The 23,532-nt window shown below is 33.1% G+C and overlaps 2 protein-coding genes across 3 annotated transcripts; both read right to left on the reverse strand.

Annotated features, from left to right (window-relative positions):
* Window positions 1-818: 818 nt before the first annotated feature.
* LOC129321389 (uncharacterized protein C57A7.06) lies at window positions 819-7,857 on the reverse strand. 2 transcript variants are annotated; one of them, XM_054967132.1, is made up of 11 exons: window positions 7,330-7,857; window positions 6,216-6,375; window positions 5,378-5,859; window positions 5,009-5,230; window positions 4,533-4,853; window positions 3,405-3,758; window positions 3,220-3,300; window positions 3,057-3,134; window positions 2,597-2,980; window positions 1,565-1,696; window positions 819-1,338 (listed from the first exon to the last, which is right to left on the reverse strand). In XM_054967132.1, exons 1-11 carry the CDS (start codon window positions 7,705-7,707, stop codon window positions 1,183-1,185), a joined length of 2,748 nt encoding a protein of 915 aa, XP_054823107.1. In that variant the 5' UTR covers window positions 7,708-7,857; the 3' UTR covers window positions 819-1,182. The 2 variants fall into 2 exon arrangements, 1 of the variants encoding a protein (XP_054823107.1); XR_008595990.1 differs by lacking the exon at window positions 819-1,338 and having other exon boundaries at window positions 2,597-2,943.
* A 12,053-nt stretch (window positions 7,858-19,910) lies between these two features.
* LOC129320985 (U1 small nuclear ribonucleoprotein A) lies at window positions 19,911-22,619 on the reverse strand. Its single transcript, XM_054966703.1, has 5 exons — window positions 22,383-22,619; window positions 22,096-22,268; window positions 21,427-21,520; window positions 20,869-20,957; window positions 19,911-20,364 (listed from the first exon to the last, which is right to left on the reverse strand). Exons 1-5 carry the CDS (start codon window positions 22,465-22,467, stop codon window positions 20,080-20,082), a joined length of 726 nt encoding a protein of 241 aa, XP_054822678.1. The 5' UTR covers window positions 22,468-22,619; the 3' UTR covers window positions 19,911-20,079.
* Between the last annotated feature and the right edge of the window lie 913 nt (window positions 22,620-23,532).

Consider the following 23,532-nt stretch of genomic DNA (forward strand, 5'->3'; position numbering starts at 1 on the left):
TATATAGGTCGGCAATCTTTTCCACTGCATTATTTATTGGGCACAGCCCGAGGTGCTTCGATAGAGAGGTCTGTGCGGAGATAACTTTTATGAATCGATTCAAAAAGCAATAATATTTATGAAATGAATTCTGCAAAAAGTACGCGTCTGATTTTTTTAACTTTAAAAAAATTCAGTTTGATTTATTATTTATATAAAATATTTTTTCAATCTCCTAATCCCACCCTTTACAGTTAAAAAAATTATCCTAATCCTAAGACTATTAATTTCATTAATAAAAAATACTGATGTGCTGACAAAAGAATTTACAGTTGTTTTTCACACCAATCGTTGTGATTTTAAAAAAAAATTAAATTTAACATGTCAAAACATTTCCCTATTAATAAAATTAATGACATTAGAGTTACAAAATTGAAAAACACTATAAAATTATAGATCAATCTAAAATCTTATATAAAATTAAAAGACAAGAAATATACTTTCACCATTCCCTTTATTTCATAAATATAAACATACAATTATTTTCAAAGGTAAAATATTTTTTTAAACTGTAATTAAAAATTATAGTGTAAAAATGCACAGAAAGGTTTAAGCTTAATTATAGATTATGTAATTATGACAACATTTGGACCCATCATATCAGCCCAGGTAAAAGATTTGCAAGTACATAGAACTTCCTTGACTTTGAAAAACATTTTTAATTTAAATCTCATCTCCAGTTGGAACCTGACAGCTTCGCATGTTGCCAAACTTAGGACCAACAATTAAAAAATACGAAAATATGAAAACAATTGAAAAAGATCAGCACTCCAATCCAATGGGGAAAAACACTAATATTATTATTACAGAATTGCATATTTAAAAATTCTCATATATGAGAAAGATATTCTCATCGCTGCCTTGAGAGTTGAGAATATAAGATATCTCAAGTGACCCAAAAAAATTACTGTAGAAAACAAATGAATTCGTTAAAAATTTAAAACTGAGAACACTAGAAGAAGCGCCTCTTCTCTTAATTTTATTTTCTCATCCTTTCCTTTGTGCAACAAGCTTCGCGAACGAATAACGCCCGTGCTACTTGCTTGCTTTCTGGCCTTTTCTTTACGCCACATGACCTAACCTTCTTTCCCAAATGACATAAACTGAGAATATTTCAGGAACTGGAATAATAAAACTCTCAGACTACACCCTGGCCTTGTGGTTAGTCTTTGCCTTTTTCGTGGTTTTGCCACGATTGCCTTTATTTTTCAACTTAAGCTTCTCTCCACCCCGCCCCGTTTTTTCAAGCGGGTCCTCAAACTCTATTGGCTTTATAATCATGCCAGGTCTCTTCACCACCTGCACAAATGCAGAAGAACGAAGTTATGCTACTTTGATAATGAGAACTGAGAAACCCATTTCAGACAGTCAAGAATAGTTTTGCGAGCGCGTGTGAAGCGCATTTTTGCTATCCATCCAAAACAAGCAACAAAAGCCACGTCAGAATGTTCCATGCAAGATTTTGTAATTGCTGGATTATTTCAAGGAAAACCAGCATGCTAAGGAACTGTTCTGAAGTACTTACCTCAGGCCGGATAAGAGCCCCCGTTGTAGTTGCTGGATTGAATTCAGGTCCAATGGGCATGCGCAGACTCTGATCAAATACCTCTTGGGAAGTAAAAGGGTAAGGTAATGCTTTCGTATGAAGCTTCTCAGCCTGACATGTCAAAAACAAAGTTATTAACTTCCTTAAATTAAATGAAAAGAATTAAGCCCGTAAACTGAAATACAAAAACAAGTGAACTGATCAGACCACAGGCCTGTTTGGTTCCACTGAAGAAAACGGATCTCATTTTCAACGCAACAAAAGATGAGATATACAATACTACATATTATGTCTTTGTTATCATTATTCAATATTTTTAATTATATTTTCGTCATAGAAACATGAGTGTCATTTTTTTATCTACAAAATCATTTTTTATTCTATTTTCCTTTCTTTTACCAAAATCAAATGTGCCATGCACAGAACCCAAACATCAGGGCCCTACAAATTTAAATCCTCTGAAATCACATATCAAATGCATATAGTGCAATCAGAAACACGTAGAAAAGAGGAAATGAGTGTAAAAAGGAGTAGATACTATGCATATTATCATCATTTGTGTCACAATCCCCAAATGCGACTACATAACTATAAATGATTAAATTTGATAACTCTCTGCTACATGATAAAAGTGAAGGAAACAGAATTATCAAGATCAAAAAATAAAATCTTGTGAGCTTCTAAATCAGCAATTAGATTCTCAATTCTTTTCCTGATTCAAAACACTCATGCAAAATGGAATGGTCAGAATTAGTACCTCTCCCACTCAATAAAAAATTTGCTCTCTCTACATATAACCCCCTACATGCATCTATGTGTTTGTATATCTTAGTACCAGGTCAACTGCCTTGAGTGAACACCAATATGTGACAATAGGACCATCAAAGATAACTCCTCAAATTTCTTATTGGAGAAAGAAATTAAACACATTCACACGATTAAGCTGATTTCATTAAATCATCTAAGGACACAAATACAAGCTCCTAGAAACTTCAATTTAAGCCTACTAACCTTTTTATCAACTTTCTCAGAGATAATCACGTGTTTTAGATGAGCATCTTTCCTCTTCTTCAGAGCTTCTTCCCTTTTCTTCTTGGCAATATCATGCTCTTTCAGCATCCAAGATGGTAAACCTTTCTTTCGCTGTATATCTGTCCATTGCCCCCAGCCAGGGAGGAGTAGAGGTTTTTCTGGCTCAGGATTCTCTTCATTGAGAATATCTTGTTTATCCTTTTCAAAATCCTCCTCCACATCATCACATGCAAAAGCTTGCCGAATGAGCTCCTCTTGAGAAGGAAGTTCATAAGACAGTTTTGATCCAGAAGACAAAATTCCATCCACCATATGTCCTTCACTATCTGTATCACTAACCTCTTCAGATTCCTTTTCAGTATCCTAAGCCATTTACAAAACATAAGGCACTAAACCAACAATACAGTAGTTGGCTTTAACAAATGGAAAGAGTAGATACTTTTAATTCTTGCCTAACAAGCCCCATAAGTTTTGGCGATTTCCTGTTATCAGTGTCTTCGTCACTTCTGTTTTTTGCCTGCTCAAACCAAACGTATTAGTCTCAACAAGTTTTACATGGAAAAGAAACATGAAAGGAAAAATTAATGCTAAGCACATGAAACCTTTTTCCATGTATCCGAAGCAAATATGGCAACTTCATATGTGGTTTTTGGCCCAGGATCTTTAATAATCTCATTGAAGTTCTGTGAAAAAAAAAATTGATAACATGTTAGATTGTTAATTATGTTATATCTATCAAGCACAAACCTACACCTAAGAAGTTAGAAGAAACAGGGATTTCCATCACCTTAAGGACAGATTCCTCACGAATATCAGTGTCTTCCTGAATTAAGACAGGATCACTTGTTACAACATTTAGCGAATTATTACTTCTATCAGTCAACATATCACCATTTTCTCCGGCCTCTAAGCCATCTTCACTATCACTGCTACCATAAAAATTATCAGATTTGATCTTATTACTTGCATCAGGAGTCTGGGATTTAGCTGTGCCAAAAACCCTTCTACCTCTGACGGAAGCAGCTTTTTGATCTTCTGAGCCACTAGGATTCTCCAAATTCTTCAAAGAATTATCATATTCCTGAAGAGCAAGTTTGGCTTCTTCAGCAGCTGCCTCTTTTCTTTTGGCCAACCCACGCCTCTACATCAGAACAAATTATAGGGAGACCATAAATATGCAATAAGAATAAGAATTTACTAAGTAACAAATAGTAGATTCTAGATTTAATACACAGAATTTAACAAGACCAATTAGAAACCTGAAGCATATGCTTCTTCTAGTCAAGAAATAAAAATAAGATCAAATGTACAGAGAATTTTGCCCATAGCCTTAGCTAAAAAAAGTTGAAATTTAAATTGTGAAGGCTTCAAACACTCGAGAACTTGAGGGAAGCTACAAAGACCTCATTAAAATATCTTTACTATTCACTCAAATTACAAATTTCAATAGACTAATTTGACTTTTCTTCTCCCAATTCCCACATCTCTCACCTCTCACACACACCATCCTCCCAGTTCCTTTAACTTTAAAGGACGCACACTCTCATTGTATAGCACTCCACAACACACATACTTCACTACACAAACGTGAATTATTCACCGCCTCTAATATTTTTTTTTCACTTGTATATATATATATATATATATATATATTTTAATATATCAATACGAACATTATCTTGAATATAGACCACTCTCACATTATTAACATTAAATATATCACCAAAAAAACATTAAATATCCTAAACTTCTAGATACTAACCAAATTAATTGAGTACAAGATCCTGAAAATTATACAGGGAAATTAATGAGAAAAATCTAGAAAGTAAGAGGGGGAGTTGGTGATTATTCTTAACACAAAGGAGGGCAATAAGAAATTCTTTCAGAAAAATTAGAAGGAAATTACAACAATTACCATAAAAGGTAGTGAAAGCAATCCTGATTTAGGAACTTCATCTTCTTCTTCTAATACTTTCATTGTTTTATCTTTTGCTTTCTCCAACAGCTTGGAGGCCCTGTCCCCATCAGAGCCATCTAAGTTCTCATCTGCATCACTAGTATCATCACTGCTGCTGCTGCTATCCTTCATAGAGTTCATTTTTCTAGTCAATTCAGTGTGCCTTCGGAGTTGTTCAGCAATGGCAGCACGAGTTCCTTCATCTTGATTATTTAAACCACGTGCTAGAATGCGCTTAGCCCAGCGGTTTCGGTTTTTATGTTTCAGAGTCATGCGTTCCTGAAATAAGATGGAAGGTGATAAATATTATCAGATGCTTTTTTTCTTATTTTCATTAAAAAAATATTGAGAAATGACACCGATCAAGCAAAGATCCTTTATTGTTTATCCACCAAGAATATTAGGATTTTTAATTTTAGGAAACAATGGAATACCTCCGCCCTCTGACGCTCCTGTTTCAGGGCAAATTCTTTAGCAGCTCCAGGGTCCACTTCAATCTGAGCAGATGTTGCCTTCAGTCTATCTTTCTTCAACAAACGATGGTATGTTTTAGACTTGATCTTTTTGACATGCTTTGCTTTCATTTCATGACGAAATAGAAGGCTACGCATTTTAGCAATCCGATTTTGCCTTTCCTTTTCATCTTCAATAGAGATCTACCAGGCATCACAAGATGCATAATACAATTAGAATGTTCACAAGCACTGATATCTTGATTCACAAAATTATAGGTCATTTAACCAAAGAAAGATTCAATGATCAGCTAATCATACCCAATTATCTACAATTTACAACATCTATACCTCATTTAATTCCAGAAGCCTTGAACCATCCTTTTTATGAGCTTCCATGAGTTCATTGTCACCAACGAGTGCAGCTATTTTCCTCTCGAACTCAGTCCTTGGCTCAAATTCAGAAGCTATTGCTCCCACAGTTGAAAACCCCAAATCTGTTTTTTCATCAAATAAAATAGTAGGTGCCTCCCTGTTTCTCTTGATGAGGGGCTCCCACTTTGTGATGTCTTTCTTTGACAATTCATATGCTACCTTCCTCTCAACCTTTGCTTGATCTGCCTTTGGAAGCGGAGCATGAATAGGCCTAGCATTTTTCTCCATTTGTTGCATTCTCTTTCTAAGTTTGCTATAACCAGATTTTCCACGAAGAGGATCCAGAAGGTCATCAATGCTGATGCGTCCATCACCCTCAATAATATCACGACTAGGATTAAATTCAGACTCAGGATATAACTCTGGTATGACATCATCCTTTTTCTTCTTCCTCTTTTCTGTATTGTGGTTAAATTCAAAAGTGCATGTTAATTCCGAAAATAATAACAGAATTCAGAAGCTTCAAAGCATATATCTGAAAATCAAAGTAATTGTTATGTAATGTATATATGCCTCTAATCCAAGAAGAGCTTCAAAGATAAAATAATTCCTAAATAATTAGTCAGAAATGTGTTGAGAAATTTTAAGGTTCACATAAATGGCTTCTACAGTTCTTCTATAACACATGTTCAATAAACTTCTATGATTTGCATCCCCGATAATTGTTTCCATTTCCATTTTCCAAATTATATTTAAAAAAACGCCAAGTGGCTGTATGCTTGTGTAACAGAAAAGTTAAGACCAACTGTCGCACCTTCAAAAGCCTCACTTGGCATCCCAGTAATTCCCTGCAACATTCTTGTATGCCTTCCATCATCTTCTTCTTCAGAATCATCACTCGTGGCCTTTTCATCCTTGGTTCTCCAGTTGTCATCATCATCCACGTTCTCATCATCAGATTCCAGATCCTCATCCTAGATAAAGAAAGAAAAAAGTTAAGTGGCAATGAATTCTAAATATATGGTGAATAAGCTACCTTCAAAACTTACCCATCAACAAGAAGAAGAAGAAATGCAAACTAAGGTAGACACTTAGAAAGCATTTAGGTTAAGGACATAAAGAATAGTTTATTTTTAGTATAATGTCCTGAGTGACACAAGGCTTAGATGTTAATTTCCAATGCCATGGTTTCATTAGTATCACTCTTCCCCTTGTACCATCCTATTTTATCGCTTGGTCTCTCCCAGACTGTTTCTTCTGAGCATAAAAATATTGTGACATAATACAAAGATTTCACATCAAAATTAACAAGACCTAGTGATTTTCATCAATATCTGGTAGAAATAACGAGGCGAGTCGGCGGAAAATAGAGTTATGAAAACAAGGTATTAATATATAGAACACGGAAAAGGGGTAGAATTCGAGCTCAGGTGGCAAATTATCTCACACACACACACACATGACAAGTAATGTTCATTTCAGAGCTAAGTTCGCTAATTAAATCCAAGATAAAAGTCCTAAAGGAAGTCCAGCAATAAAATGTCAATTCAATTCATGCAGCGAAGATGACCCAGCTTTTCTAAGAGCCAGATTAATAATGACATGTAAAAAGTGAAGGCTCAACTAGAAGTCCTGAAAGAAGTAGGCTCAACTAGGAGTGTGATGGGGAAAACAAACTCCACTGATTTTTAGTTCAGCTTTTCTGTGGAGGAATGCTTGAATCTGCTTATCTTTCGAATGATTCGCTCGTTTTACAAGTTATTAAGTTCCATGACAAAAGTACTCAATTCAGAACAATGGCAGTTCAGTCCCAATCCTAACTCTTCCTATAAATAGAACAAACTTTTAAATCTCGGTGCCTGAATCCACTGAGGTATTCCCTATCGCATACAAATAAAAGGCGGGGGGGGGGGGTTCCAATTCCAAACCTTTAAGTCATCAGACAGGTCATCCGGCAGCTCATACTCGAATTTATCCACCCCAACCTGGTCATAGCGCTTGTTTTTCTGAGACTCCTCTTCAGCTCGTTCTTCATCAAACTCGTAAACATCCTTGCCGTAAATTTCCCCCTCTTCATTGTAATCATCAGAAGAAATATCCTCATCGCTATTCAGAGCAGCGGTTGGATTTAAGCGTTCAATCTCTTTTTGCAATGATGAGGGTAAGCGGGGGCCGCTCTTCTTCCGTCGGCCACCGTTCTTCAACTGAGCTCTGGAATCAGGCGACTTTTGCTTCTTACTATTCTTCCTCGACTTCTCTCTTCCCCTGTTGCCATCGTCCCTGCGTTTTCTCTTCGTGTCAGCCATCGTTGCGGCTGCACGCGAGACAAACTTTTTCCAGAGGAGCTCGCGAATGAGTGTTGGATTGGAAGACGTCCTCAACAGAGTAGAGATTTCTATTCGAGTATTTGGTGTTCATTCAGAGCGGCAGTTAGGGCTTCGGGGTCGCCCCAGCAATTTGAATGATGTGGCAAAGCGACAAGTTGACCAAAAATAAGAGGATGGCAACAAAATATCAAAATAATAAATTAATGATAATTAAATTTTTAATAATTTTTTTTATAAAATAAATTATGAATGTCAATGTAAATAAATATAAATAAAAATTTAAATTATAAATTAATTATTATATTTAAAATTTAAATATTATATTTATAGTTAAATTTCTTAAATTTATAATTGTTTGAATTAATATTTATAACTTATTTGTTAAAAATATATTAAAAATGTTATTGATTTTTTTAAACTTAAATGTTATTTTTTCAAACCCTTAATTTTTTTCAATTTATAAAAAGTAATAGATGTTTGCGAGGTTGGATATACTACGTTTACGTTGCAATGTGAGCCGCGATTTTGGTCTATCAGTTATGTTTGATAGAAGTGGAAAATTGTTGCATTTTCATTTAGAAATATGACCATTCATTCTTTCCAGCATTCTGCTCGTCCTTCCATGGTCACCTCAAATGAAAGAAGAGCAACGCGAGTAAAGGTAAAATAGGTTGGGGTTTTACTCGGAGCTTACAGGGCTTTTAATATAAACTTATAGCCTGACTTACTTTAAACCTCACCTAACTTGTTTAGTAAATAGATTTAAGTTAAATTTAAACTTTTAATTAGATCTATTTAATTAAATAGGTCAAGTCTATTTTTTTAAAATCTAGTCTATAGGCCCAACAAGGTGGTCTATATATATATATATATTGTAATATATCTTACAAACACATCAATTTCACCATTTAATTTCTAATCAAGCTATTCATATTATGTAATATATGTTACAAACACGTCAGTTTTATCATTTAATTTTTAATCAATCTATTTTTTTTATTTCTATTGTTATTTTCAATCATATTAGAATTATATATTAATTTTAATATTGTTACTATATTGTTATACCGTGTTGTAATTGATAAGTCTTTTCAATTATTATATATTATAATTAATAAAACAAGTTATATATCGTATGCCATAATAGACTTAAAATATATTTGACATATTTAAAAGTAAAATATGAACATATTTAAAAGAATTACTTTTAAGTGAGATTTTAAATAGACATACAAGACAGGCTTTAGATAAACTCAAACCTGAGCCATAAAAAAAGTCTTATCTAGGCTTTAGGTTAAGTTTAGGCCTCTGATTTGCTATATAAACTTAGACTTATTTAGCCAAAGCTTATCTCGATCTAACCTATTTTTACCCCTAAACTTGAGGAAGAAAGCTTGCTTGGCAACTTCAAACATTTTTTCTGTTTTTTAAATAGAAAACAAATTTTAAAAGTATTTTAAAAAATAAAAAAATTAAATTTTTTTAGAATAAAAAAATAGAAACATTTTCTAGGTGTTTTAGGATAATTATTCTAAAAAATAAGAGAAAATGCAAAAAACACGTGTTTTCATTGTTCTTTATTCTTAAAATATGTTTTATTAAATACCAGTTCTTAAAACAATAAAATAAAAATAGTTTTAAACAAGCCCATATACTCTCTATAATTATATTTATAAATCACTTATTGTATTTTTATGATAATAAAAAAAATCTTAAATCTTATTAATTGTATTTAAGAATTCAACAAATTTTTAACTTTACTCTCATTAAATATATATTCTACAACAATAAAATACTCTAACATTTAATAATATTCAATGCTTTAATAATACTTTTACAAAAAATACTATAACATTTAATAATCTTTCAAGTTTAGTCCCTACAGTTTCGTTGTGTTTTACTTTTAGTCCTTATACTTTATTTTTGTTATTATCACTCCCTATAGTTTTTGCCATCCATAATGTCAGTCCCTCTGGTTATTAATGATTTTAACTTTGCTGAGCTGTTATTGACACTGTTATGATGAGTTAGCATTTATTGTCCATTTGAGTTGTCCACTTGGCACACAAATCTTGTCAGCATATGATTTAGAAAAGAAAAAAAAAACATAAAATAAAGGGAATCGAGAATAACAATAGAAACCTGGTTAATCATCTCTCATTCACGACTAGGGCGCTCTACCAATAGACCCCCACAATTGAGAAGCTAGGTCAAATTTCAGAGATGTCATTGAACATCAACACAATCTTGCTAGATCCCAATTGATGATAAAGTTCCATATTATTTGAAATTTGGAAAAATGATTAGACATCAAAGAGCATTCAAATTTTCATAACTTAGATATTTATAATACATCTACTCAAAGTAGAGTTATGTTATCATTAACACTTGAAGGTTTAAAGATATTTGGTTTTGACCTTTAATCAGTATTTTCTACACGTCTCTTAATATACAAATCAATTTAATATAAAACTTCTTTCATTTAAAAATGAACTTGTAAATATTTTCAAATGCATATATTTTATTCACAATGGATTTTATGAAATTGTTATGGCTTTTCAAAGTTGGCTTTTGAAGCTTCCAGCACATCAGAAAGATGCTACTAATATTTGCTCATCGTTTTGACCATATCTCTCAAACTACTTTCAATTTTCAAATGGGTCATGTTTCGTTAGAAACTAAATATCAAGAGCTTTCCAAACCATAGGTTATTTGCTTGATTTAGATTTGAAATGAAAGAGTTATAACTATTAGAAGTTGACCTATGCTCTATTACGAAACAGTGTCCTTATTTCAAAACAAGTGTCTTATTTCAAAATAGCCAATCTTATTTGGGAATAAGCTCACTTATTCTGATATAAGTTTTAGTTTTTATACTCTGTTCTTCATGTTTGATTTTGTATTTTTTGAAACTCATCTAATATCAATTCCTCTCTCTCTCTCTCTCTAAGTTGCGTCAACCTTATGATCTTTCTAACATCCTTTTAAACACAACTTTGACTAGGATTAAACTCTTAATTTTTTTCCCAAATTGTGAAAAAACTCATAAGCTTAATATGTATTTGATCTAATAGAGTTTTTTTATAATGATTAAGTATTTAACTTGAGTTTAATCTCGTAAGAACCGTTTCTAATATCTAAAGTATTTTAGATGCTCTTAGAATCAAAATATTCAAATTTTGAAAGTTTCTATGTGTTTTTCATTCATAAGGTCCTTATTTCAGAATAACACCTTTTTTCTATAATAGCTTGTTCATTCATGCCCTTCATATTCTAAAACAGGTCTGTTTATTTCAAATAGTCGTTGTCTCTTAGAGTCTCTTTCATTTTCATTATTTCATAATAATGGACCTATTCATTAACAAAATATCTTATTTTGAAATATGTCATCTTTCTTTAAGGATATATATACCTCTTATTTGAGAATAACTTTTCTTATTTCTAAATAAAACTCTATAGATCACCGTCTACGTAAGCTTATTATGATATATAAGACCTATTATGAAAGAGTCTACTTTGTACATTTAATTGAAGTGTTCTTGACTATTCTAGAATATGTTTGAAGAATGATACTATGTTTTTCAATTGGTTTTGTTTCTTTTCACATCTCACTCTATAAACATTCCTTTCATTAATTGTGAACTACCTACAACTTCATTTAAAATGTCACCTATGCTAACATCAACATATTGATGAAAATAATCATTATACATATGTTCTTCATCGCTATTTTCTAAGTTTGACAAAGAATCCTTTAAACTACTTCCATTAAGATCATCCCTATCAGGTCTATTATTAATATCATTCTCCATATCCATACCGCACCTTACAACAAATTATGAAACCTCAATATTTAAACTCAAACAAGCAAGACATTTTAAAAAATAAAGATATAAAAATTACCAACCACAAGAATAGAGCAAGGGTTAAGAAAATGACAACAATGACTCAAAAAGCACAAATGAAATACACCAAAAATTGAGTATGCGAAAAGAAATGTGAAATGGGAGAATGTAAACAAAATTGTAGACATGAATTTTAGATAGCACCCACATAAAATAGAGTATTCGTTGATGATTAAGAAAATGCAAACGACAATGCAGATAGAAACACCAAAAGAAACACAAAAAAGGACTACTCATAGATGGAAAAGGCTGGAAGACATACATTCATTGTCGATTGGGATTTGACGAGATTATGTCAACGTCTGATGACATCTTTAGCATTTGACTCAACTTCTTGACCATAAGGTCTATTGGTAGAGAGCCCTAATTATGAATGAGAGGTGATTAATTAAGTTCCTATTTTTATTCTAGCTTCCCTTTATTTTATGCTTTTTTATTTTTTAAATCGTACACTAACTGGACTCATGTGCCAAATGGGCAACTCAAATAGACAGTATATGCTGACTCACTATAAGACTTTATGGTGTTAATGACAGCTCAACAAATTTAACACCATTAATGACCGAAGGGACTAACATTATAAACAGCAGAAACTACAGGGAGTAAACGCAAAACACCGTGAAAATATAGGGACTAAACATCACATTTTCTAAAAAAAAGAGAAACATAATAATCATTGAACCTTTCTTCTTGAATCCCATGGTCTCTTTTCCCAAACTCTCTCTCTCTCTCTCCCTCTCTTGATCTTCTTTTGTCCATCCTTCCTTTTCTCTGATTTTCCTTCTTCTTTCTCACTCACTCTGGGACACTGACTTCAAGCGAGAAGTTAGGACATTAGACATTAAAAAGGAATATTTATTTTTAAAAACAGAAGACTAGGCTGGAGTCTTTTATTAATCATCATATTTTCACCATCTTTATATCTCTCGATAGCAGCAAATTTTTTACGGATTGTGTTTAATTCATTTTGGGCAAATTATTATGTATTTTTCGTGTTGCTTATCTGTGATATTACATCATTGATATACGTATATCTATCAATGATAAATAAATTTATGTCTGATTATCTATGTCACGCCCGGATCGTGATCTCCTCGAAAAGGAAGGATCAATAAACGTAAGAGTCGCCACTAAAATTTAAAAAGATAATTTTGAAAACCTTTTAAAAAATAAAATGGTCCATAACAACCAAAATAGGGTTCGAGAGTCAGTTGTGCATGAGGAAGGTATTAGGCACCCCATGACACCCATTCATAAAAATTGTTACCCTAAGTTGATTGTGTAAATTAATTGGTCTTTTAACAATATCTTAGTTATTCTTTATTGCACATGAAAAATAAAGGTAAGAAATAAAAGAAAATAAATTATTTATTTACATGGAAGGACTTGACCTAAGATTAAAGCCTAGGGCCTACGTACCCTGTAATGGATATCAAAGTCCATGTAGTTTGAATTATTATTATTTAGGTTTTCTTTTAATTTTTTTAATTTATTTTATGAAGAGAAGATTATTTTGTATTATATAATTATATTTATTTTCAAATAAAAAAAGACATAAGGATGTACCTTTGGATGAAAGAAAAATAGCCAGTATTGAAACTTGCGGTGATTTAGCATCACTCACAGTTCACAGGTTGACATTCTAAGCGCACACGACAATTTAATATCGCCCATGGCAAATCCTAAAGGAACTTTCAAAGTGAATAAATTAATTTTGAAACTTTAAATATAAAATTAGATACTTGCGATGACTTAGTGTTATTCATGGTATCTCATTTGATACTTTTTCACGGTGATTTGATATCACTCATAGGATAACCTAAAATATGCTAAAATTTTCATTATTCTATTATTTTATTAATAATACATGAGAGAGGAAAATTTAACAAATATTAAAACCTGCGGTGATTTAGTATCACTCGCAGTCTACTAGTCGATACTTTTATGTGTACACGGTAATTTAGTATTACTCATGACAAACCTTAAAGAATCTTCAAAGTGATTTTTTTATAGAATAATTTAATTTTAAGATTTTAAATATAAAATTTAATACCTGCGATGACTTAGTGTCATTCATGGTATCTCATTGAATTTTTTTAGAATCCAGGATGATTTAGCATCACTCATGAGGCAACCTAAAATATGCTAAAATTTTTTATTATTTTTATTATTTTGTAATAATGCATAAGAAAGGTGGAACTTGCAGTGATTTAGTATCACTCGCGGTCCATTAGTTGACGCTCACAGTGATTTAATATCACCCATAACAAACCTTAAAGAAATTTTCAAAATGAATTTTCAATGAACTAATTTAATTATGAAAATTTTTTTAATTGCAAAAATTGATACCTGTAACGACTTAAGGTCATTTATGGTATCTCATTTGATATTTTAGGGATCCATGATAATTCAGTACTACTTATGACATAACCTAAAATATGCTAAAAAAAGAAAAAAGGTTATGCCATAGTGATCTGATATTACTCATGAACTTTTTTATTTTTTATTTAAAAAAACAAAAAGCTATAAGAATTATTTTTTTTTGTCATTGTGACCTCTGCCTTTTGCTAATGAGAAAAATCTAATGATTCATTAATCAAAACAAGAAACTCACTCCATTATGTAATAAAGTCGTAAGAGTGAATCTTATCACAAATAAAAAAAACATGTGTCTCCTATAGTCTCAAGCAAGTACAGGATCACTTGTAACACATAAAGATCAACCATGTAAAAAAAAAATTGTGGATGAGGTTACAGGATGTCATGTGATAATCAAACCAAACCAAGCACAAGAATACATGGCCTCAAACCCAACGTACAAAGCTTCATATTATTATTACACAAGAGTGTATAATCTAAACCTAAGAAGCTTTTATTTCGAAGAGATTTTGCCAACTAAGCACACGGAATTAGGAAAACATGGAATCAAAATGTGATCGGTTACCTTTCAAAGCTTTGCCTGATATGTTTTGTTTCCTCCCAGTTTTCCTCTCCTTTTGTCCTCCCCTCAAATCTCTTCTCAATCTCCTTTTATAGGTACTAACTGGGGTTCACTCACTTAATGATAGAATCAAACAAAAAAGGTAATTTTTTATTTTGACTCTTTTTCATTATTTTAGATTTCAATTTTTTCTTAATTAATTAAAAAAATCCCAGTCAAGGCACAATTTCCTCAAATCAGATTTCAAATATTCTAAATTTTTATTTTTAAAAAAGTCAACTTCAATGGAATCATAATTAAGGGAATTTAGGGTAAAAAATATTATTGTTATTATTATCACAAAAGCCCTTCCTTTTTTATTCCTTTATTTGATTAATCATGTTTTTATTAAGTTTTAATTTACACTTGAAAGCCCAAGCAAAATACAGTGTTTACAATCTAGTTATGTTGATTTATGATAGTATATCAGTGATATATAGCAGTATATCAATGATATAGTATCACGAATTAGTAACACAAAAAATACATAATTATTTGTTCAAAACGGTTCAAGCATAGTTTACAAAAATTTTTGAACTCTTAGTTTATCACAGAGAGTCAAATATCTAAACTAATAAAATAAAAAAATCATGAATTTGTAATTTCATTTCCCTATTGACATGCTCTGTTCCGTGGAGTATCGTCAATGTATCTCACCTCATGTTTGTATCTCACGATCGTGACTGTGGCTTAGTCACACTATTCTGTTGTCTCGTGTTTGTCTCTCTCGCGTCCAATTCTGTCTTCTCTCTCGCATTCATCTCTAAAAAAGGCCATTTTATATTATATATCTCGCATTCATTGCACTCAGTTCCAAAAAATTTTTGCATTTTGAATCTTTTGGTATTTGTAAAAAGTAAATATTAAAAGGATAGTTTTGTAAATGAATTATAAACTAAATATTAAAAAGGTTATTTTTAAAATTTAAGAAAAAATAGACGATTCTTTTTATTTGATCTTATAATATGAGCTATGTGTGTAAAAGTCTCCTTTTTTTTCCCCCATCTCACAAAGAGTCATTCAATTCACTCACAGCTTCACCCAAGTTTCATCTCATCTCTACTATCTAAAGTTGCAGCTATATATACCCAGCCTTTTCCTCCATGCAGTTCAACTTCCACCACTGCTCTAAAACTCTGTCTGATCTTGACCGAGTGAGAAACTCCTTGTTGGAGAAGCAGGGCACGTGCAGATCTCTTGGCTCTCCAATGCCACCGACCCTTTGCACGTGCTCCCCTTCTCCAACACGGGCCTCTCACCCTTGTGTCTCTCTTGCCTTCCCTATGTGTGTCTGGCTCCGTGACAGGAAGTGCCTTTTCTTTTCACTTTCGACGTCATGTTGTTCGGATGCCGTCGTTTTTCAAGAAACAGAGTGAAGCAAAGCAGCAATGGCTTTTCATGCTGAGATATATAAATTACTGATCTGCAGTTTCTAAAATTCAACTCATTCAAGCTTCTTCAAATCTTACTGAAGGCTAAAGCGATAATGAAGCTGAGCGCCGACCAAAAGGACAGCTTTTCTTGGTTCCTGCAGGATAAAAAGATGATTTTGGTGGATTGCAATTTTTGTTTGAAATATTTTGCAAAAAGTGATTTTGAGAGAGTTGATTTTTGTGTAGATATTACTACTACTTATAAAAAACTTTTTATAAGTAATTTAAGGGTGTGATTTCCTTCTATACCTTTTTTTTGGGCCAGGATTTTCTTCTAAACGTTAAATATTTTTTTATACAAATATTAAAATGTTGTTACGAAATCTATATTAAAATTCTTTAAATTTGTTTTTCCCAAAAAATTTCAAAGAACCCTGAAGACTTTGCAAATAAAAATCGATTCTCATTTAAGTTCTTCTTGGGAGAAAAAGGAAAACCCCTTCGATTTATTAGTTTTATTTTTATTTTTGGTTAAACATAAAACGAAGAAATCACATATATGGACCTAAAAAAGCCTCCCCCTTGCTTTCTACAACCTCGGGAGCTAGAAATACAGGCGGGTTTGACTCTTATGAGCTGAGCTGATAAGAGCTTGAGCTTTTAAGCCTGATTGTTCATTTTTCAGCCTTTTTTTAAAACTCAACCCTTATTTAAAAGGTTCAGGGTTGAGCCCGTAATTCGTGTTTTGAAAACAATTAAAATAAAATTAAGCATTATAAATTAATTCTAAAATTCTAAAATTTTTTAAAAATAAAAATTTTCATAAAATTTTAGAAGTTAAATAACATATATTTAGAAGTCTAGTAAGAAAATTTAAATCTTAGTCAAAAAGAAATTTCTTTTTTATAAACACACAACGTGATGATTATAGAAAAATAAAAAATATTAAAAATTTTATACTATACACTGATATTTATTAAATTATATTAAATTAATTTTAAAATAAATTAAAATTAATAATAATATAATATGTATAGGATTAAGACTTTAGGTGAGCAGGTCCTTCTTGGCTTTAAACGTGTGTTCCACCAAAATAATAATAATAATAATAATATAATAGGACTTGAAGGGCCGTTTAAATCCAAGCTCTTTTTTACAAAGCTTATCAAGGTCAGGTCCTCAAGCCCGGTTACTTTAAAAAAATTTAATTTTCAAAATTTAAACTTTTATTTAAATATGGCTTTCAAGTTTGACCCTTATTGTCCTTTTCATAGTGCTCTTGGGAAAAACAGAGAGGGAGAGAAAAAAAGTTATGCAATGAAAGAAGACATTGGCAATTTTATATCAAGAGAGAAAAAGGGAAGATTCAGTCAGTTAAAAATTAATTACAATAGATATATTGTATTTTAATAATAAATTTAATTTGAAGATAAAAAATTAAAATATATCTAATTAATTTTATGAATGGGTCATATTCTAGAATATTCAAAAATTTTATCTATAATTTATGAGAGTTGTATTTTTTAAAACCATTGAACTAATTTTCTCAAAAAATAATAATAAGGCTCTGGCAAACCTGGTCATGCCATAATGCTGGTACGCGCAGAAATTCAAAGTAGGGCTATCGAAGGAAATCCAAATCGAGACTTGTCTGCCTCAATTTCATTAAAAAGCCAACAACCCTTTTGTTGATTTAAGGTTCGGTGCGCAGAGAGAGAAGCACGAGTCCTCTCTCTAAAGGCCATATTGCCACTGTGCTGCTGTATTTTTATTGGTTTTGCCCTTTTCATTTGCGAAGAAATGGATGGTGCAAGAAGGGTAGAAGAATAATATATGAGTGCACGTAGGCTTTGCGTGTTGGGTGCAAGTTCTTGAGCATGGCATGTGTGAGTTTTTGAGAAAGTTAGGAAACTCCCTACTTGGATATGATTCCCTATAAGCACTAGGCCTTACCTTTTCCCCCAAAGTTTTTGGTGGTTTAACAGATGGGAGACTTCCAGAATTTCAAACACTGTCATTAATTAATTCCCGGCAGAAGAGAAAGTGGCTGAGAAAACTTGGTATTCTGGCAGTCATAAATAAACTTCAGCTACTTCAATTCAATGCCAAGGCAAACAAGCATGTAACTTTGTCTTCTGGTCAGATCAGTTTTGGACTTGCATGTCTCTCCCACGCCCAGTTTCTTTATGGTGAATAGAGTTCCATAATCCTTGTTGTATGCCCTGTTGAGGTTTCCTCTGTTTGGGATGAAGCATGATGAGTTTCTGACGGAAAGCATGCGGGAACTTGTGCCGTGTCACGATGATTCAAATCTTAATTTAGAGTTTTCATATAGGTCGTCACACTGACGCAGAGAATCACTACTATTTGCTGTGTCCTTGACCTTAACAAGTATGAAGGTTTAAAGGCGAAACGGAGCTTCTTGCAAGTAATCAATGCCTAGTTTTTTACAAAGCACTAGCACTGATGTCTTCTGCGTTGAGAGATAGAGGTCTATGTTGGAAGGGTGAACTTTTCACATCTCCATTTGATACGAATGGGAACCGTTGTTGTTTTGAAATGACATGCTTTATCTTGTGCAAGAAGAACATAGATTCTGGATGAGGTCACTATCAAATCCAGAGACTTTAAGCATTGGCGTGTGCATCATGTAACTCGATATGTAGTAAATGCTTTGTTTGGTCATACACTCATCTTTTTCAAAGGCTTTTGAAATTCAATCATGGTCCCAAATTGCTAGAATTCTACAGCACTTGATGTAGTATTTGTGAAATCATACACTCACGTATGCTTTTGACTCTGATCCAGAGAAAAGAACAGCAACACAACAACAAAAAAGTACTTGCTTACCAGTGCAATTAAATCTGGGAACTCGTGAAATCTTCCATTCCAACTTATGCGCTTGAATATGAATCCAGAGACGCATGATTTAAACAATGCAGCAAGGAAACGCAACTACCTTCCACTTGCGAACATAGATCAAGGCAGTGGAAAGGCTAATACTATGTCTCAGATAAATGGAAGGGATTACTCATGGCTTGGGCTAATCTGCCAAAAACCTGAATCTCACTTTCATTGGCTTCATACTTAAGGTAATCAGTTCCCGAGAGATGAATTAGTATGGAAAGTTTTTTTTTCCTTAGTTTTCTTTTCATCCAAGTCAAGGGGTTTTGAATTTTTTTTCATAATATTTTATATTCTTTAATGCTTCTTCCGATCCAAACCAAAAGTTAACTTTAAACATTACTCCTTCTAAACCATAATGTAAAGCATATTTTAAAAGCATTGCTTAATTTAAAATATAAGGTATTGAGTGACTTTTATAATTGTTTTTCTAACTATACATCCACTTCATCTATTACTCTCTAAAAAAAATGATCTATTAAAATTTTAATTATCATCATAATAACACTTATACAAAATATTTAATAAGAGTATAATTAAAAAGATACATTTTTTCAAGAAACTAAAATTTTACTAACATTTTTTTAAAATCATAAATTAATTATTAATACTCTATATTCTAGTCTAGAAGAAGCTTAAAGCAAGTTCATTTTTTTGACGAGTAGAATTCCGCCAACACTAACAAACCAGAGTGATCAGCCCTTCTCCCATATGATAAGTGAAATAAAACATTTACTTCAGCCAGGTTATAGTTTGTGTGTTTATCTTTTTATATATAAAAAATAAATTTAAAAAACAAAAACAAAAACCTTGAGCCTGACATTAAACTAGCGTAGACTGCTAATGTATTATAACTTCAAAATAACAAGGTTTCTTAAAGCATTTACACTGTATATAGATATACTGGTGGTTTTAAAAACCCAATATATTCTTCCAGAGAAGCAAGCCAGTATGAGTAGAACGTCGCAGACAGAGATCAACTTTTCAAGAATGACCTTGTAACCGCCGCTAGTTTGAAGATAACCGCAAAAATGATCAAATTACTCTTAACAACATTCATACAGGAACCACGACATTTTTAGGGATACAGCAAAGATACAGACTTGCATTCGGCGGGTAACTGAGTTCAAGTTGTAGATTAGACCTATGGCGGTGGCCTTTCTCTAGCAAAATCCGAACGCACAAAATCTTATTTTTTGGCGTAAGTTATCAACATAGGGTTCTGCGGGGTTATCTTGAAGCCTTGTAGAGCCTGCATTGCCACCGTGGATTGCATCTCGTCCCCATACTCAACAAAGGCAATCCCTGGTTTTGTTTCCACCATTCTAACTTCCTTGAAACCAGGATATTGAAGAAAGAGCATTTGCAACATCATGGGAGTTGTCTCAGTGGGAAGGTTCTGAACGAAGAGAATATTATTTGGCGGTGCAGGAGCTTCAGGAGCCATAGATTTTGCACCACCTGGATAAGATATCTGGTATAGCAGCAACATTAGTGTACAGCAGCAATTGCAGAGGTAACTACGTACTTACAGTCACAATAAAGAGAAAAAGGAACAAATCGACCATGCTACTGCGCATTTGAATATAAATTTTGTTCAAAAGAGTTCATTCGTCATCTTCCTTTTAAAACAAATACACATACCATAATGCCATGTATCTCACTTTTCTCAAATAAAGTTTGCATTCTTTTCTGTAGACAAACCAATCAACTTGCAAGAAAATTTTGAAGTCCCCCCTCCACTCCCAGAAGTTTCTAGTATGAACTCCTACATGCTTATCTAGGCTAATCTTGGATGGAATTTCAGTATAAGTCCATGAGCCAAAGTTTCAAGTGCCATTTACTATACCACAGAAAGGAGAATGATGCCGGTGACACATCAAATTAAACTGAGACAAGCTACTAGAAAATCATTTTTAACATCATTAATGACAAAAGTATGACATGGTGAACAAATTAAGTTGCAGATGTTACTCACAGGAGGCGTTGCACCATATGTACCACCATATGCAGGATTGATTCCCATTCCTGCTTGATTTGCATCATGTTGGTCCTTCCTTTTTTTGCCTGAGACAAATTATAACCAGGTCAACTCCGTCCAATTTGACCATTTCTTTATCATTTTCCTTTTCCTTTTCATAGTCATCCTTCAATAAATATATTGCACATTGAATATCACATGCATGACATATGTTTACCATAACATTAGCTATGTATCATGAGAGATGTAACCCATCCTAAATGCTTAGGATATCTCCCCAGCCCAAATAGACTATAATAGTAACTGCAAAAAAGGCTGCAGTTAGAATCCACTCTTGGGAGAGTTTTTCTTTTTTTCAAAATTCAAATTCACGAGCATCAGGAAGCATCAATTGACATCAACCCTTGAAGCCCAAGCTCAATCACCCAACTTATGATTTTCTAAAAAGGAGAGAGTACCGTTCAACCCAACAATTTGTCACATTTTCGTCACTTTTGGGTTTGATTTCCATTGTCAAAGAGTAGCGCGCTACAAAGTACAAACAATTTAGAATACCTTTGTCATCATGCCTCTTGCGTTTCTCTCTGGGAACAAAAGTGCCATCTGCTTTTGCTATTATATCTGATTTAGTCTTTGCATACTGTATTCTCTGCAAATTGCAACACAAAATTTAATTTCTAGCAATAGTAAGAAATCTATGTGGCGTAGAATAAATTGAGTGAATTAAAGACTTTTAACATACTGACAAAATAAAAGGAGGCAACTCATGCAATCAGGCCATATAACACTGAACCTACAGTCTAAATTGATCTATGAACTTGTAAACAAAGCCTGTTATTTTATATCTCTAAATTTAAATAGATCCGTAAACCTGTCTAGAGAAAGTTTTCTTCTAGTTAGCCCCCTTCCATAAATAAGTCAAATTTAGTATAGCTCTTAATGAGCATTACGGACATTTCAAGAAATTGTGAAGGACTTCAAGGACATTGCATTACGGTGGAGGTCTGTGAACAAAAACAAGCCATTCCAAGTCTCTCAATATCAAGATGAACCCAATTCCAAGTTTCTCAACATCAAGAATAAACCTACAAGTGTGAATCACCTATATGACTACGAGAAATAAAATAAACCCAGAAAGAAAAGGAAAAATAAAATAATAACAGCAAATCATGCACAAGCACTAACCGAAGAAAAATTAGAAACCTAGAAAGCGAAGGAACAAACCATGGGCTTATCATAAAAGGGGAAACCTTGCATTTGCCTAAGCGCATTGGAAGCAGAGGATACGTCCTCAAACACAACCCAGGCTTGACCTTTGTGCTTGAGAGTCTTGAAAGCTAACACCTCCAGTATCTTGCCGAACTGGGAGAAAACAGCGTGCAACGACTTCTTCAGCTCTACATTCGATTTTAAGGGAAAAAAATTAAAAAGAAAGCAGTAAAGCGAATTTTAGGACAAAGAAGTGGTGAAAATGAGAGGAATTGTAGTTAATGGAGGTCGAAGGTGGGCACCATCAAGCTTAATCTTCTCATTAAGGTTGTTGATGTAGATGGTCACATTGGCTGGTATTTCAGAGCCCGCACTGACTTCCGACATCTTTAAGCTCCAATCTTCCTGTAATGAAGCTTCAGATGGCCGAATCGCTTTCAAATCGGTCTCTTGACTCCGAGGGAAGGGAACGGAGCGACTTCCACGCTGACGATGTAGGGTTTATCCCCAAGACGGTGCCGGAAACCATCCACACCAAAGGCACGATCATTTTTTAAGATATCGGGCCTCGAGGGGTTTTAGCCCAAAAATGGCTTATCGATTGGGCCCATTTGGAAGGCCCAATAATTTTCTTCTCCTGTTAGCAAGGTTGGGCTAGTCCATATCAGTACCGCTTGTTTCCTGGACAGAGATGTCCATCACTATCATATTCTTCATGGGGTGCTCGTGGGGGAAAAAATTTCTATGTTCAAGTCAGGACCCAAATGAGGTCACGGTGGGATGTGTGTAACATTTTAATTTGCCAATAAAAAAGAGGCTGCCGTTGAAGCGTTGTTGACAGCCATTTTTTTGCGTTCAAATTTTGAGTTTGTGTTTGTGGGGACAAGTGGCTAAGGAACTGGAGGAAGAATAATTTTAGAAGCGGCGCTAGCGCACTCAGATAGTCACCGAGCTTCGCTGGAGGTGAATAAAGACGAAGCTGGGAATTCGAAAATTAATCAAAGCGGCGAAGCCGCGAGTCATCATGAGGACGAGGATGCAGCGAATTGGCTCCTTTCGCAACGGCACGACCCCACACAAGTTCGAGGCTGGCACCAAAGAACGCGTGTCATACACGTGTTCTTTTACTTTTTGAATGAGATAGGTGATTAATTTTGATTTTATTTATAAAGTATTTTTTATATTTTTTATATTTATATTTATTTTTTTACTCTTACTGAATATTAAAATAATTTTTTTACCTTTTTTATGGGTAGAAATAAATTAATAATAATTAAGGTTTTTTAATTTTAATAAAATATATTAAAAATGACTTATAAATAAAAATTATAAAGAATATTTGTGTATCATATATATATATATATATATATTACATAAAAATTCAACTCAATCAATACACATACTTGATGTAGCAGTGAAGCGACCGGATTTAAAAAATTACATGTTTACTTT

Source organism: Prosopis cineraria, unplaced genomic scaffold (assembly GCF_029017545.1).
Source record: "Prosopis cineraria cultivar Desert tree isolate PC_DT_omini unplaced genomic scaffold, ASM2901754v1 PC1, whole genome shotgun sequence".
NCBI lineage: Eukaryota > Viridiplantae > Streptophyta > Magnoliopsida > Fabales > Fabaceae > Prosopis > Prosopis cineraria.

Bases quoted from the DNA above. Each gene is read 5' to 3' on its own strand.
- LOC129320985 (XM_054966703.1), bottom strand. From the start codon at position 22,467: ATGTCGGAAGTCAGTGCGGGCTCTGAAATACCAGCCAATGTGACCATC. The intron at 20,958-21,426 runs GTATTCTAAATT...AATTTGTCTCAG, and splicing joins CAAGAGGCATGATGACAAAG to GCAAAAAAAGGAAGGACCAA. The intron at 20,365-20,868 runs GTGAGTAACATC...CTGCTATACCAG, and splicing joins CATATGGTGCAACGCCTCCT to ATATCTTATCCAGGTGGTGC.
- LOC129321389 (XM_054967132.1), bottom strand. From the start codon at position 7,707: ATGGCTGACACGAAGAGAAAACGCAGGGACGATGGCAACAGGGGAAGA. The intron at 3,135-3,219 runs GTTTCATGTGCT...TGGTTTGAGCAG, and splicing joins CTTCGGATACATGGAAAAAG to GCAAAAAACAGAAGTGACGA. The intron at 2,981-3,056 runs GTATCTACTCTT...TAAATGGCTTAG, and splicing joins TTGTTAGGCAAGAATTAAAA to GATACTGAAAAGGAATCTGA.